Consider the following 15,091-nt stretch of genomic DNA (forward strand, 5'->3'; position numbering starts at 1 on the left):
GTTGCTGGGGGGGGGCGCAATCAGCAAGTTATTGGTTCAATCTGTAATTCAGCAGAAAATCTTTAATACAAACAGAAAAGTATGACAGAGAGGCATTGACACTGCAAAGGGTGCTAAATGTGTCAATGTGTGAGTTGTATGCTGTAATTGTTGGTCACACATGTTTGCCCCCAAAAGCAATGACATACTGACACATCCACTTCAGTTAAACCATGGAAAAGCTGCATGGTTGCTTTGTAGATTTCTACTTTACATATAAAGTCATATTTATAAATTTAGCAATCAATTGATGTATTATAATGCATTAAACTGCCTGACAATACATAAATTCAATATTAGCTTCGCCTTGACCTTCAACAAATAGATGTTTCTTACTAGTTAATGCACAAGTTATAATATAATACAGTTGCTACAGGATATTATTACATAATTTAGGTACAATCAGTCATTTTACTTTTGATATTTTTTAAATGAATATTCCCGTTTATTCATGTTTCTCTGGTTTCCACTTTCCTCTCGTGCTACATTCAAATGCATGGGAAATTATACAACTCTAACAGGTCACGCCCGAGTTCCATTGTAATTGCCTATGAATATAAATATACATGTAGATAGAGTGCTATACCTTATTGATACAACACGTGCACTTAAATAACAGTGGCACAAATCAATTTGTCCCCATCAACTACCTGCTGGTTAGGATCCCTGACCTTGTTGTCTCACCGGACCGTTTCATGAATAAAGATATCCTGCAATTTCACTACTCATGGATCGAAGCAATTTGAAATCCAACAATAGCCGTTTATGAATATTTGCTTTGGTCAAATGTTTACGTGACTCCAAAATTTACCGATGTGAACAACCACCAATGCCGGGGCTCAAGAGAGAAGTAGTGTAATCTCCGGTGTCTTTGAATCCAGCGCCACAATCCAGATTCTCCATCTTCCTCCAACTGGGCAAAGGGACCAACCTGCGTCTTCCACCCGCGGTAGCTGCACATTTCCCGGCTGAAATACACTCCATCAGGTATGTGGGTTATTTGACTGGACTCTGTATTGTGTGTAAATCATCCTTCGCGTGTTGTTTTCATGTGGGCCAGTCGGCTGGGCGGCTCGCCACCTTCATTAACATTAACATAGCTCCTGTCAGAGGCAATGGAGACTGGGCCGCGGGTCACTTCTCTGTTCTCACGTTAGATTTACTGTCGCAGCGTTTCAAGTCGCATCTGACTAACAGAGATCAAACAGACGCTTGTCGGTTGTGGCCAACTCACCGTCGGCGGAGTCTGTGGTTGGTCGCTGTTAGCTCGTTAGCATTGCTAGTCTCAGTAAGGGTAGCGTTAGCGTTGATCGTTTCACTGATGCCCCTAGCACGAAGCGAGCTAGCTCACGAAAGCAGAGTTAAACTGCTGTGGCTGTGGTCAGTGCTGGCTGATGTGATGTTGAAGAGGAGGTCAAACGTTAAAAGTTAAGTTTGTCGTTGTTTTAACGAAAGGATTGAAGATTTATAACCAACTCGAGGTTCAAGAGTTAATGTTTAAGACGTCACCGGTGCGGTAGCTACGTGAATACAGCTAGCTCGGGTAAGTAATGAAGTTAAACCCTAAAAGATTGTGTCAAGTAATGAAGCGAACATACTCGTACAGAGAGAGATTCAGCATTTTACATGAAATATGATTGTGTGGCTGCAGTGTCTTACTTCCCAGTGTAGCTGTATTTGTTGTTAATGTGTGTGGGCGATATGCAGAATATGAACTATCTCATATTGACATAAACTACATGGTCAAAAGTATCGGGACACTTGTATAGTTCATCCCCACACATTGTTGGATATACTGTTTAAAACCCGTGGTCATTTGGACATTGGTACAACACACTCTGCTCCTTCTTATGGTGTCATTTCATAAAACTGCGGAACCGCGCTGATACTGATCAAATGCTCTCTTTCAGACATATGAGCTTTATTGAGGTTGCACATTGATTTTGGTTGATGAGATCAGGCTCTGAGATTTTTTCTCTCAAAATGAGGGCCACACATGCATACACACACATACACATACACACACTCTTGGAGGGAATCGACTGCAGCCTTGAGCTACTGTCTGTGATCCCAACAGGGATGTTAGGCTAAGAATGTCTACTGCTGTGGCTATTGATATGTCATTATAAGGCACTTACATAAAGTACTTACATATAGTAGTTTGTACTTTCTTGATTATTGTTGTTCTGGGTTTGTACCCTCATGGTTTAATGCACTTATTTTAAGTCGCTTTGGATAGAAGCGTCAGCTAAATGAAATGTAATAATGTCTGATTGTGTGTGTCAGGGTACTTTTACAGCATATATGATAATTACATTAGCCAGGGCAGCATTTAAAATACCCTCCTGTCAGAAAATGAACCTGCTATTTCAGATATAAGAGATGGGATGACAGCGGCCCCCTGGAGTTCAGTTAAAGCTTTATCCCAATGTCGATCATTGAGATGTTCAGCCATAAAACTTGATGGAATATGGGAAAGCAGCAATCTTTGGACAGTGGCACATTGAACCACTGAGTGCAGCATATTCCTCTGCAGATGACTTGACTTTATGTTTAAAGTTGCAGCAAAGGTACCTGAACCCACCAAAAATGTCTGTTCACTCACTTTTAGCTTCTGTATATTGTATTTCCTTCGCAGTTATGATGGTGTTGAGTTTCAATCAAAAGCAAGAATACTCATGGGAAATATTGGTTGTTTGTGTATTTTTTCAGTTTTCACAGAAGGAGACTGTTATCTACAGATCTAGAGAATAATTAGAAAAGAGTGATGCTGAATATAATCTAAAATACAAGTATTTTTGTCCTTGTCAATTTAGTACTCAAATCCATTTGGAATGTTTACGTCTTCATTTGTAATGATGCACATGTGAATGACAACATGCATAGTGGGATGGGTTAAAGGGAAACTTCTTACCCATTTTGCTGATGAGATAAATCTGTGTATGTCTTCAGTACAGACTTAAAGGACCACAACCATGACGGACTCCAAATATTTCACAACGAACAAAAAAGGTGAGTATGGAAGGCAAATCGTTAGACTGCGTGGTCATTTTGGTTATCATGGATGCATCTAATCCTTGAGCATTCAGTTACCTATCATTTTCACTTCAAGCGGCTTTAATGTTGGACATGTTATCTAATCTTTTTCAGGGGAGATCTTTGAACTGAAGGCAGAGCTGAACAATGAGAAGAAAGAAAAGAGAAAAGAGGCCGTGAAGAAGGTCATTGCAGCCATGACTGTTGGCAAGGATGTCAGGTACAGTGTGAAATATATAATCTGAAATAAACCGTGAAGTTAAATTGTAGGTTGAGCTTATTGCCACTTATAGATTGTGTAACAAGACTTCTTAGAGTATATATAGATCTATAGAATGACTGAGTTATCACATTGCTTAATGTAAACATAAGAACAGTCATAAACCTCAAACTGTAAATCTTTACCAAGTCTTTTTGCTTTGCCTTCAGTTCCTTGTTTCCAGATGTGGTGAACTGCATGCAGACTGACAACCTGGAGCTGAAGAAGTTGGTTTACCTCTACTTAATGAACTATGCCAAGAGCCAACCTGACATGGCCATCATGGCTGTCAACAGCTTTGTCAAGGCAAGTCCAGACATTACTCAAATTTGTTATTCAACGGTTTTTAATACTGCCAAGCCTTCTTCAACGTGTCGACAGCTCCACCAAGATAGATTCATCTCAAATTAAATTTTACTACCTTTTCATGAGGGAGATATGGTGTGTTTTTGAAATGTAGCTGGCATAGTGTTGGCAGGCTTCAGGAAGTTAAGATTATCATGCAGTTTTGAGGTGTCTATAACATATAATGTCCCTTTTGGCTGACAATAGGAATTGTTTAAAAACCAAAATTTCCTTGCTCTCCCTGTTCTCCAGGACTGCGAGGACCCCAACCCTCTCATCCGAGCTCTTGCCGTCCGCACCATGGGCTGCATCCGGGTGGACAAAATCACAGAGTACCTGTGTGAGCCTCTGAGGAAATGCCTGAAGGATGAGGACCCTTACGTGAGGAAGACGGCAGCTGTGTGTGTCGCGAAACTTCATGACATCAATGCCCAGATGGTTGAGGACCAGGGCTTCCTGGACTCTCTGAGAGATCTCATCGCTGACTCAAATCCCATGGTAAGTTCCAGTCTGGTGACAGGTAAATGCATTATCAGGTAAATGCATAATGCCTTAATAATAATAATTGATCTGACTATTATTGTAAATTGTGGGCTTTATCAATTGTTTCTTTTTGCTTTACTGTGTTGTTGTGTAAGAATTTTTTTTTGGACTGTAGTTTGTTTATTCCCAAGTTTCATTTGGATTATTGTGGTGAGCAGTGTTTCCTGATACCTTTGTGCCTTTCAGGTTGTGGCCAATGCAGTTGCTGCCCTGTCGGAGATCAGTGAGTCTCACCCAAACAGCAACCTGCTGGATCTCAATCCCCAGAACATAAACAAGCTCCTGACGGCCCTCAATGAGTGCACAGAGTGGGGACAGATCTTCATCCTGGACTGTCTGTCCAACTATAACCCCAAGGATGAGCGTGAGGCCCAAAGGTAACAATTAATCAAATATACAAGAGGCTTTTTTAATGCAAGTAGTACATTTTCCTTTAATGACTATAACCATCCCGTTTCCTGTCTTCCAGCATCTGTGAGCGTGTAACTCCCCGTCTGTCTCACGCCAACTCAGCCGTGGTGCTGTCAGCTGTCAAGGTGCTGATGAAATTCTTAGAGCTGCTGCCCAAGGACTCCGACTACTACAACACCTTGCTGAAGAAGCTGTCCCCACCACTGGTCACTTTGCTCTCCGGAGAGCCGGAGGTCCAGTATGTGGCTCTGAGGAACATCAACCTCATTGTCCAGAAAAGGTGTGTGATCACAAAAATAAATTAATCGCATTTTAAATACTTAGTTTAAAAATAAGTAGAGTACAGTCAAGAATTTGTCAGTGTTCCAATCTAGAAATTCTGATTCCTGTTTTGGGCTCACCATCATTTACCATGATATTCTTTCAGTATGAATTTGCTTAGTTGATACTAATCACACACACAGGTATAAATTTGCAAGTCTAGCAGGATGCAGGCTTTAAATAATACAACAGTCTCTTTCAGTCAGAGCTGGTTGTGATAGAATATCGTATGGACAAACAAAAGCCATTCCTGTATATTAAGATATATCCCAGAGTTAGGTCTTCTGGAGAAAAATCACACCCAATTTCCTCAGCTGCTTGTTTTTTTTGGATCCGGTCTTTCCACTGTCTAATGCGTAATGTGTTCATGTGTGCAGGCCTGAGATCCTGAAGCAGGAGATAAAGGTGTTCTTTGTCAAATACAACGACCCAATCTATGTGAAACTGGAGAAACTGGACATCATGATCCGCTTAGCCTCTCAGGCCAACATCGCCCAGGTACCCTCCATGAAACACAACTAAGTAGTAACTTTTTACCAAAGTCATTTATTTTCTCTTTGCTAAATTATCCTATCAATTATAATAACATTATATTCTAGATAAGTGTGTATAGTAGTAATTTACAATTGCCCCTGCTCAAAAGGAGAGACTGCATGAAGATATTAACTTTTTAGAATCTTGGTTATTAACTGATGTTAAGAGAAGGAGAAAATGTAAAATTGTAAAGTATTAAACTGGAAGAAAAATATTAAAATTGAGTATTACATCTTTTATCTTTCACTTTCAGGTGCTGGCTGAGCTGAAGGAATACGCCACAGAGGTGGATGTTGACTTTGTGCGCAAGGCTGTCCGAGCCATCGGACGCTGTGCCATAAAAGTAGAGGTAGGAAATGCCACCATCACTGTATTTTGAAAATGTCTCATGAACATTTGAGCACAAGAAACATATTTCACTTCAGTCACCAGAGCATTGTGGTTATAGAAAAATCATGACGTACATGGTGCCTCTGTTTTGTTCCATCTCCAGCAATCAGCGGAGCGCTGTGTCAGCACTCTGCTGGACCTGATCCAGACGAAAGTCAACTACGTGGTTCAGGAGGCTATTGTTGTCATCAGAGACATCTTTCGCAAGTACCCCAACAAGTGAGTTTCCCACTGAAAACCTGACTACTCCATATAAAACAAAACAATGAACTAACTAGTACTTGCCTTATGTATCACCTAGCCTTTATTATATATCCTACATTAAAGCTGTAAGGGTTTCCTCTTCAGGTATGAAAGCATCATTGCCACTCTGTGTGAGAACCTGGACTCTCTGGACGAGCCTGACGCTCGTGCTGCCATGATCTGGATCGTTGGAGAATATGCAGAGAGGATCGACAACGCTGACGAGTTGCTAGAGAGCTTCCTCGAGGGTTTCCATGACGAGAGCACTCAGGTAGGTTCTTCCTAAAAGCACATTAGAGGATTTCCCAGGCAATAAAGTGAGGTGAACAGGAAGTATGGTATGTCAAAGTTGCACAAGAAAGTTGATTTTTTAATCACTAACTGTTTAATGTTAAACAGATGGAAGTCAGACTATTCAATTGATTTGTCTTCACATGGAGCACACTGGAGCATGGAGTGTTTTCCCTGTATTCATTGTATTTAGCAAGGACCAGGAGTTGTATTTTGATAGGTCAGTGAAATCGACCAAAATAAGATACTGTATGATTTAATTTCCAGGTCCAGCTCACTCTGCTGACTGCCATTGTGAAGCTGTTCCTTAAGAAGCCATCAGAGACCCAGGAGTTGGTCCAGCAGGTCCTCAGTCTGGCTACACAGGTGGGTTACATCCTTTATTCTAAAGAAGTGCATTTCTACATCATTTTATTCACTTCTGGATAATGTTACCTGTTTTTACCTGGTCTTACACAGCTATGTAAGTATGCAAGTTTCTCTTCTGCAGGACTCTGACAACCCTGACCTGCGTGACAGGGGCTACATTTATTGGCGCCTTCTGTCCACCGACCCCGTGACCGCCAAGGAGGTAGTTTTGTCTGAAAAGCCCCTGATCTCTGAGGAGACAGACCTGATTGAGCCCACCCTGCTGGATGAGCTCATCTGCCACATCGGCTCTCTGGCCTCCGTCTATCACAAACCCCCTAGCGCCTTTGTGGAGGGCAGCCATGGAGTCCACCGGAAACACCTTCCTGTCCAGCACAGCAGGTCAGACACAATGATTTGACGGCCTTGGCCTCATAACCCCAATGTCATTTATGTATTTAGGGTTTAAAAGATTTCGTCATAATAAATATATAGAAATGTAGGAATAACAAAATGACAGTATATGAAGTGAGACCATATCCTTTCTGAATCCTTTCATAACTCCTTCTTAAGCCAATAACATAATATAATTTAGAATTGTAGTAGTTTGAATTGAAGTTGTTTATTTGGAGCACATTTCAGTTGGTAATGCATGATTTGTTTTTATTGCCCTTCCTTTACCAGTTTACTGTTTTTCTCCTGTGACAGCATTGATACAGGTGAGAGCCCAGTGAGCAGTGGGCCGGCAGCTGCCATGGACCAGACACATGTGATCCCCAGCCAGGGTGACCTGCTGGGTGACCTGCTCAACCTGGACCTGGGCCCTCCAGTCAATGTGCCCCAAGTGTCCTCCATGCAAATGGGTGCAGTGGACCTGTTGGGAGGAGGCCTGGACAGCTTGGTGAGCTTCATCTCAACACACACACACACACACACACAAACACAATCTCGCCATCTCGAGAATTAATGTGTTAATAAATGACAATATTTCATAAAAAATCTCTAATTAGATACAGTTATTGACTAATGACATTTGATATTGAATAGGTCAAAGGTCACTGTGACCTCATGATTGAGGGATGTAACCCCTGTGCTTTGGAGACGAATGCCACAAACAAGCGGGGGTGGTTAGAAGAGAGACAGACATATTTAACACTTTAATCTTTGAATGGTATTTAAAAAATACACATACTTATAGATTAACAACAGTCTTGTCTATAAAATCCAATGGATCAACCAATGCTCTTCTCCTATTATTTGGGAAAATGTAAACTCGAACTCCCCGGCAAATTTCTTTAACTGATTATAGTGAGACTTCAAAGGCTGATGGGATTGTGTATTCGTTTGGGAACATACGTTTTTGTAATGTAGATTTAAAAAAAGTACAAATCAGCATTTTGGTAAAAGTTGTTCCTCATTTAGACGGAACAACGAGGAATATGCCGAAAGGTTCCCTTGGTTGGTCTCTGCTTCCTCCTCTTATTCTTACTGTTGAAGATAATAACAGCCCATTGTCTCCCCATGACTTGGAGATATGATGTTCATTTAAGTATCCTCATACAGCTAATTAATCATTTCCTTAACTTGCTGTATGTATAGCTTAATATAACAAAACACAAGGCACACTAAAATGTTTTGAATTATTTTAAAAGAAGGAATACATTTAGTTTGTTATTATATGAAGAAATTGCATAAGTCTTGTTGTATTTAATATCTGTCATTTTCCACTTTCCCAAGATGCTGGATTTCTTGATAATCTTGATGCAGATTTAGGTCTTAGTTTGAAATGCCACGTGGAGTTAGAAGCTTTCCCAGAAATTGAGGGCTCCTCTTGATGGGTTGCGGTTGCTAAGAAAGTCTCTGTCTCTGTCTTTGTTTGTGTGTTTGCCCTATCTGTGTGATGTTTGGATGCGGTCTTTGGGAACCTCTCTTCTCTCCTGTAGCTGGGGGGAGACCTGGGCGGAGGTGTTGGGGGAAGTCCAGCAGTAAGTCAAGCCCTTCTGTTCGGCAGCCGGCCTGTCTGCATGCTGCATGCTTCCCGAATTTAACGCTTCATCGCTTTTTAAACCTACGCTTCTTTGTCTCACACTCACACAATTGAATTGATCTTACTCTCGGTTTCTCTGCCATAAAGGTTTTTGCTAATCACATTATGGTTGACATTTTCATTTTTCCTCACAATCACTAAACAGTTAATTGTTTCTTTCTTTCACGTGACTTAGGATTTTCAGTGTGATTGCTTGTGTTGGTTGTTAAATTGCCTATGTTACACTCAGATTGTGTGCTTATGTGTGTTTGCTCTTTGTGATTTATTTAGGTGGGACAGAACTTTATTCCCTCGTCTGTCCCCAGCACTTTTGCTCCCTCACCTACACCAGCACCGCCGGCCGTCAGCAGCGGTCTCAACGACTTGTTTGAGATTTCCACAGGCATGGCCAACACCACCGGAGGCCACATTGCTGCAAAATCAGTGAGTTCACACAACTCCACTCTCAGCCATAATTCTCTTTATTCGCTCTCTCTTAATGTGTAACAAAACTGATTTTTTTTTTGTGGTTTTCCTTCATTACATCTCATTGGTTATATTGGTTCTTTTAATCCAGGTGTGGCTGCCTGCAGTGAAAGCCAAGGGACTTGAGATCTCTGGGACCTTCTCTCGCCGCCAGGGCCACATGTACATGGACATGACCTTCACAAACAAGGCCCTGCAGCACATGACCGACTTCGCTGTCCAGTTCAACAAGAACAGGTCAGTGAGGACAAAGTCAAAAAACTTGGAACTATAATATCACTTTCACTCAAACATCAACATTTCTCTAAAACAGACGAGCTTTTATGTTGACCAGGTTGGCGTGCCTCAGAGACGAGGAGTGTTTATACTGAAGCTTTATTCAGGTTCTGAAAGTCAATCTTTATTTGTTTTGTTTCCTACGTGTAGTTTTGGCGTTATCCCTACCACTCCTCTTGCCGTCCACACTCCTCTGATGCCCAGTCAGAGTATTGAGGTCTCTCTGCCTCTTAATACCATCGGACCAGTCATGAAGATGGACCCACTCAATAATCTGCAGGTACAGAAGGACCCACTCACCTGCAACAAATCCATTTAAACAACACACTGCAACACTTTGCACTTTGTAATAAGGTGGAGTTGTCAGTTATTCACAATTTTATTTTTTAAAGTGTCCCCGGCTTACATCTCACTTTCAAACTAATCTGGTTATTGGACTCAAGTTCTTTTTGGTTTACTTGTACACAGGTGGCTGTGAAGAACAACATAGATGTCTTCTACTTCAGCGTACTCATCCCTCTCTACGTTTTCTTTGTCGAGGATGGAAAAATGGGTATTTACAACGGTTCATATTGTCCTCTACAGCCAATAAAATATGAATTACAAAATCTTAATTTGCGTTATGCTCACACATATAAAAATCTCTACTCTTATACTTCCAATTTACTAATATTGTCTTCTGTTTTGTCCATCTTCAGAGCGACAGGTGTTCCTAGCTACCTGGAAAGACATCCCCAATGAGAATGAGCTCCAATATCAGATAAAGGAGTGTCACCTAAATGCAGGTAGGGAAGTGTTTGAATAAAAATGGCTCTCAGCTTCACATCAATTTGTTTATTCTGTGAGCAATGCATGGAGAATTCATACTTATACCACAGGTACTCTGTGTGGACTCGATCTCATTATACTTTGGAGCATCTTGAAGGATTCATTTACATATTATGAAACAGGAGACAACAATAATTGATTCAATGTTCCTCGCTCATAAAACATGAATTATTTATTTAATTAATTCGGTTTTTGATGCACAGACAGAAGCAAAAGCACACAAAACAAAAGAATAACATTAGTTAGTATGTACTCAACTGCCCTCTTGTGCTCTCTTAGCGTTCCCCAAGGGCAGTGTTGAAAACCCGAGTCCGGACCTAAAGCTCCAAAGTGTTTTGCCAGCTACAATTTATCCAAAGACCTCACACTTCTCTTTTTTTGTTCTTTCCTCAACCACACGCCTGTCTTGGGATTCTTCTCTGTACCAGAAGGAAACCTTCAACATCTTTTCTTTTATCATAATTGTTCCTCCGTAACCTGGCAGCAGGATGGCTAACACCCCCATAGTGGCTCTTCCTAGCAGGGCCCAGTGTTGTGGTACACCTGCTCAGGTTTACTGAAGTCACACGGTTTCCAGTCATAATTCATTCAAATCCTCTTAGAGCTAATTGAACTCCCTTAAATTCCCTTAAAATCATTTTGTCAGTATTAGAGTTTGCACTAGCTTGTTTATACCTTAGTGTAGCACCTGTAGTGACTACAGCCTCTAGTGTGTTTCTTGTGGTTGCTCAGTCAATAGATTATTGCACCAAATGAGGTGTTTTCATTTCTTGAAGTAACCTTGATTCTGGTATTGTAGACACAGTGTCGGGGAAGCTGCAGAGTAACAACATCTACACCATTGCCAAGAGAAACGTAGAAGGCCAGGACATGCTGTACCAGTCCCTCAAGCTGACCAATGGCATCTGGATCCTGGCTGAGCTCCGCATTCAGCCTGGAAACCCCAACTACACGGTAAATAATTTGCAATAAGTTTTTATTATCTGCCATTAAGCTTTGCATCATGGTAGTTCATTGTCCAAAGATTTGTACATCTATCGATAAAAACTATACATATAAGTAGAGCCTGACGGATATGGAGTTTTGGTGGCAGATGCTGATATTTGGGTGTATTTCCAATACCAATATATCCACCAATTTATATAGTAGCATAAAAGAAATGACTATTATTAACACTTACCCAAAAATGTTTTGGTGTTCAATGAGGTTTAATAATATACAGTTTAACTATAAACTTTGTTATAAATCCAATTACAACTAAATATACAGAGCTGTCTAAAACATTTGACGTAAAATGGAAATAAATGCAAATCTCTTTGGCAGTGTTTATTCTTTCGAATAAGCTTTTCAGTATATGCAATCTATCTTTTTTTTTTAACATCAATTCAAAAGCAATAAAAAGTAGTTTCCCATCCTAGTTTTCCACAGCATCTTGCGTAGATTACTTATGAGGGAATCTCCTCTCCTAACCCTGTTTTTATCTCCCCGTCTTTCACAGCTGTCGCTCAAGTGTCGGGCACCTGAGGTTTCTCAGTACGTCTACCTGATGTATGACTCCGTGCTGAAGAATTGACCCGCTCCGTCATTCAGCCACTCTGCTTCCTCCTGACAGTAAACAGCAGTGTTTTATCATTTTCTCTTACCTGCAGCTAACTGCCAAAACAAGGGAATCCAAACAGTTTATGACGCCGTGCACATTTGGAATATTTTCCTTTGACCATGCTGTGGTTCTGTATACTGAACTGAGGTACATTATACTGTCGTTTCTCTTATTTTGGCAGCTGAAATCATTGATGAATTCTCTTAAATCAACTCCCCATTTCCGTTTTTACCTCACAGTGGATAATTTGACGACCATTCCATCCTTAACTTAGTGTCTTAATGTTGTGAAGATTTGACTGATGGTGAAACTTTCCCGAGTTGAACAAGAAATCTCCCCTGTTTCCATGGAGCCATTGTATTGATTTTATCTTATATGCTGCAGCTTCTTTTGCTTTGATTTATTTTTGATACTGGCTTTACTTCAGTTGTACCCACATATTAATATCAGTGTTGATTGTTTCCCCTCTTGCCATTAATGTGTGAAGGTTTGAGACCAGTAATAATATTTCAGGAAACATGGCTTAAAATGACCTATTACTTATTTTGAAATTAACATTGAGCAGCATTTGTATTGCAGTTTCTCCTGTCATGAATTCAACACAGCTACTTGTAGTTAATTAAATTACTCACAGTTATTGCAGCATTTTAAAGGAAACATTTTAACATTTGAATATTGAAAAATATGAAACATCAATTGAATAATTGAAAAAGCTTTCAGTGGAGTTCTTAAAAGGTGAAAACAGAGAATTGAAAGTAGGGCTGCACGATATAAGAAAAAAAACAACTTTATGTGATAACTTTGAATATCGCGACTTGCGATACATAAACAGTCCCTGACTACGGACACGGAGACCACGGACAACTCCACAGCCGAGAGAAGGCGCACAGCCCGGCCGCAGCGCCACCAAGTCCGGGGCAGACACCCAGGGAGCCATGCACAGCTCCACTGTGTCACCCACAGTGATCATTTGGGATCTTTTCTTACGTTTCATACGCACTTTGATATCGTGGTGGCGATACATTTTCAATATATCGTGCAGCCCTAATTCATGCCAGAGATTACGTACTTAGCCAAGCACTTTACTGCTTCCCACATGAATTACTCAAACAAAAGTTTCAAACCGCATGAAAAAATATTTGATACATTCAGTAAAGTGAGTGTATCTGCAGGCTGTAGAACAGACAGACTAAAAAGTAACATACGGTAAATTTGTTTGTTTAAATTCTAGACAAAATTGCTCGGTTGCTGTTATTTTCATCGTATATGACTTTGCGTACTAGCTTTGAACCACTACACAAACCACATCAGCTAATGATTATATGATCACACACCAGTGCCACTCCATTTTAAGAATAGTTGCACATTACATTCAAATATATTTTCTTCCTTGTAAGAGCCCTGTTTACTGCAACCACATAGTTGTACACGGCTTTATACACCTATATTGTCATTCCTATTTATTGTGCATCTACCTCTGCGTTAATGTTGCAGTTGCTTCAGACCTGTTATGTGCTTTAAATGTTTTCATTGTTTCTTTTGATGCCAGTGTTGTTTTTTTTAATCTTTCTGTTGTCAAGCCAGTCTAAACCTGTGTCGGCCAAACCAGTCTCACTGGACCAAGCATTCATGCAAGTTAAAATGCCAAGTCAATGTTCTACTACCCTAGTCTTAGTTAATTTTCTAATATTGGCAGTGTGTGGGCTATAGAGCCTTAAAGTGCATACAAACTAAGACCTAGTTGCCCAAGTGCGGTGTAGTCCAGTGATGGTGTAGTTAATGTAGCTGATCAATTTAAATGTTTTGGTATTTCCATGAAAATGAAATAAAGCCTGGCCTCTATCTATTCAACAGAAAAGGCTTTTATTCTGGAAAATCAGTTGTGTTGGTGACACTATTTTCATACATAATAATATAAAAACAATATGTTTATGTGCCTGCATGAGCTCACTGTCCATTTTATCTTTTTTTTTCATTTAGGATGTGGGTTTGCTTCGTTTAAAATGTCACGTCTCTTTGGGATCTTGTTTTATTACAACACCATTGTCTCTATAGAACTCCCACAAATAGAAGTATATCCAAAACTGTTTCCAGCAATACAGAGTGTATGGAGAGAGTTATCGTAGAATCGTATGAAATTGAATATTCCTCCCATTCATTGATGTAACCCTGTTGTAAATGGTTATGGTCACATTACCACATCTAATGTTAATAAACTGTCAAACTCAGTGAGTCCTTGTTGTATTCACTCTGATGCTAGCAAATCAGGCTCCATGTCTCAATCATCCCACTACACTAAAGGTAGAAGCACAGAGACACGTGTCTACATGTTTGTAAGTGCATTCACTTGGGTATTGGAGGGTAATCTTGCTTCTACTCCCACTAACTCTCATCCTCCATTGGCTATTCCACATCCATCTTGATATGCCCATATAAAGAGAGGGCACTTCCCTAGAGCCAGAGTTGACTCAGCGACCTAAGAGTAACTGTTCTTATGAGCCTACAATCATCCGCTCTTCCAGCTGAACTATCAAAAGGTTAATTTACTGCTTCCTTCCTTACGCTGGACTTCATTTCACAATTCGACTCTAATCCCAAATTATCCCTTTCAAAACTCCTTTTCTATTATCGGCACTGTCTATTATTTACACTAGCTTCCACTTCTTCCTTTCACCCATTTCTGATTTTCTCTTCCTCTCTCAATGTAATGTGCACAAGCACAAACGCCCCGGCTGCTGATTAGCTGGAATAGTGTTGTATGGCTTGATTCTCACAGAGGCTGCGATGTGTACAAACTGGGGAGAGGATGTCTTCCTATTACCACAATGTCCCCTTGACTACATGGCATTAAATATTGATGAACCTGCCAATGTTGGGACAATTTTTATTCATCCAACGTTTTCACCTTTATGTTTTCTGAACATATAAGGAGATAGCACTTCCTTAAGGCCAGAGTTGAACCAGCAACCTAAGGATTTCTGTTTGACCTACAATCGTCCTATAGCAGTTATTTTTATTCAAATTTCACGTCAGCAGACAGACACAACAGTAAAGGACATTGGTCAGGACAAGGGGCCACCTGCTTCAATTTACATTCACACACTCCTCATATTAC

General features: G+C 40.4%; 1 protein-coding gene across 3 annotated transcripts; it reads left to right on the forward strand.

The window, feature by feature from the left end:
- Positions 1 to 931: 931 nt before the first annotated feature.
- Positions 932 to 14,204, forward strand: ap2b1 (adaptor related protein complex 2 subunit beta 1). 3 transcript variants are annotated; one of them, XM_062406080.1, is made up of 22 exons: positions 932 to 1,026; positions 2,992 to 3,051; positions 3,190 to 3,295; positions 3,505 to 3,640; positions 3,932 to 4,177; positions 4,409 to 4,599; positions 4,692 to 4,913; positions 5,332 to 5,452; positions 5,742 to 5,837; positions 5,982 to 6,097; positions 6,227 to 6,392; positions 6,680 to 6,778; positions 6,903 to 7,162; positions 7,469 to 7,661; positions 8,704 to 8,745; positions 9,078 to 9,230; positions 9,364 to 9,509; positions 9,699 to 9,828; positions 10,017 to 10,101; positions 10,247 to 10,333; positions 11,176 to 11,330; positions 11,875 to 14,204. In XM_062406080.1, exons 2-22 carry the CDS (start codon positions 3,015 to 3,017, stop codon positions 11,947 to 11,949), a joined length of 2,862 nt encoding a protein of 953 aa, XP_062262064.1. In that variant the 5' UTR covers positions 932 to 1,026; positions 2,992 to 3,014; the 3' UTR covers positions 11,950 to 14,204. The 3 variants fall into 3 exon arrangements, with proteins under 3 accessions (XP_062262064.1, XP_062262063.1, XP_062262065.1); XM_062406079.1 differs by having other exon boundaries at positions 942 to 1,026; positions 2,997 to 3,051; XM_062406081.1 differs by lacking the exon at positions 8,704 to 8,745 and having other exon boundaries at positions 942 to 1,026; positions 2,997 to 3,051.
- Positions 14,205 to 15,091: the final 887 nt, after the last annotated feature.

This window comes from Platichthys flesus, chromosome 15 (genome assembly GCF_949316205.1).
Source record: "Platichthys flesus chromosome 15, fPlaFle2.1, whole genome shotgun sequence".
Classification (NCBI taxonomy): domain Eukaryota; kingdom Metazoa; phylum Chordata; class Actinopteri; order Pleuronectiformes; family Pleuronectidae; genus Platichthys; species Platichthys flesus.

Excerpts from the sequence above, each read along its gene's own strand:
- ap2b1 (XM_062406080.1), top strand. The coding sequence starts at position 3,015 with ATGACGGACTCCAAATATTTCACAACGAACAAAAAAG. Across the intron at positions 5,453-5,741 it reads CTCAGGCCAACATCGCCCAG|GTGCTGGCTGAGCTGAAGGA; the intron begins GTACCCTCCATG and ends TTTCACTTTCAG. Across the intron at positions 9,829-10,016 it reads ACCCACTCAATAATCTGCAG|GTGGCTGTGAAGAACAACAT; the intron begins GTACAGAAGGAC and ends ACTTGTACACAG.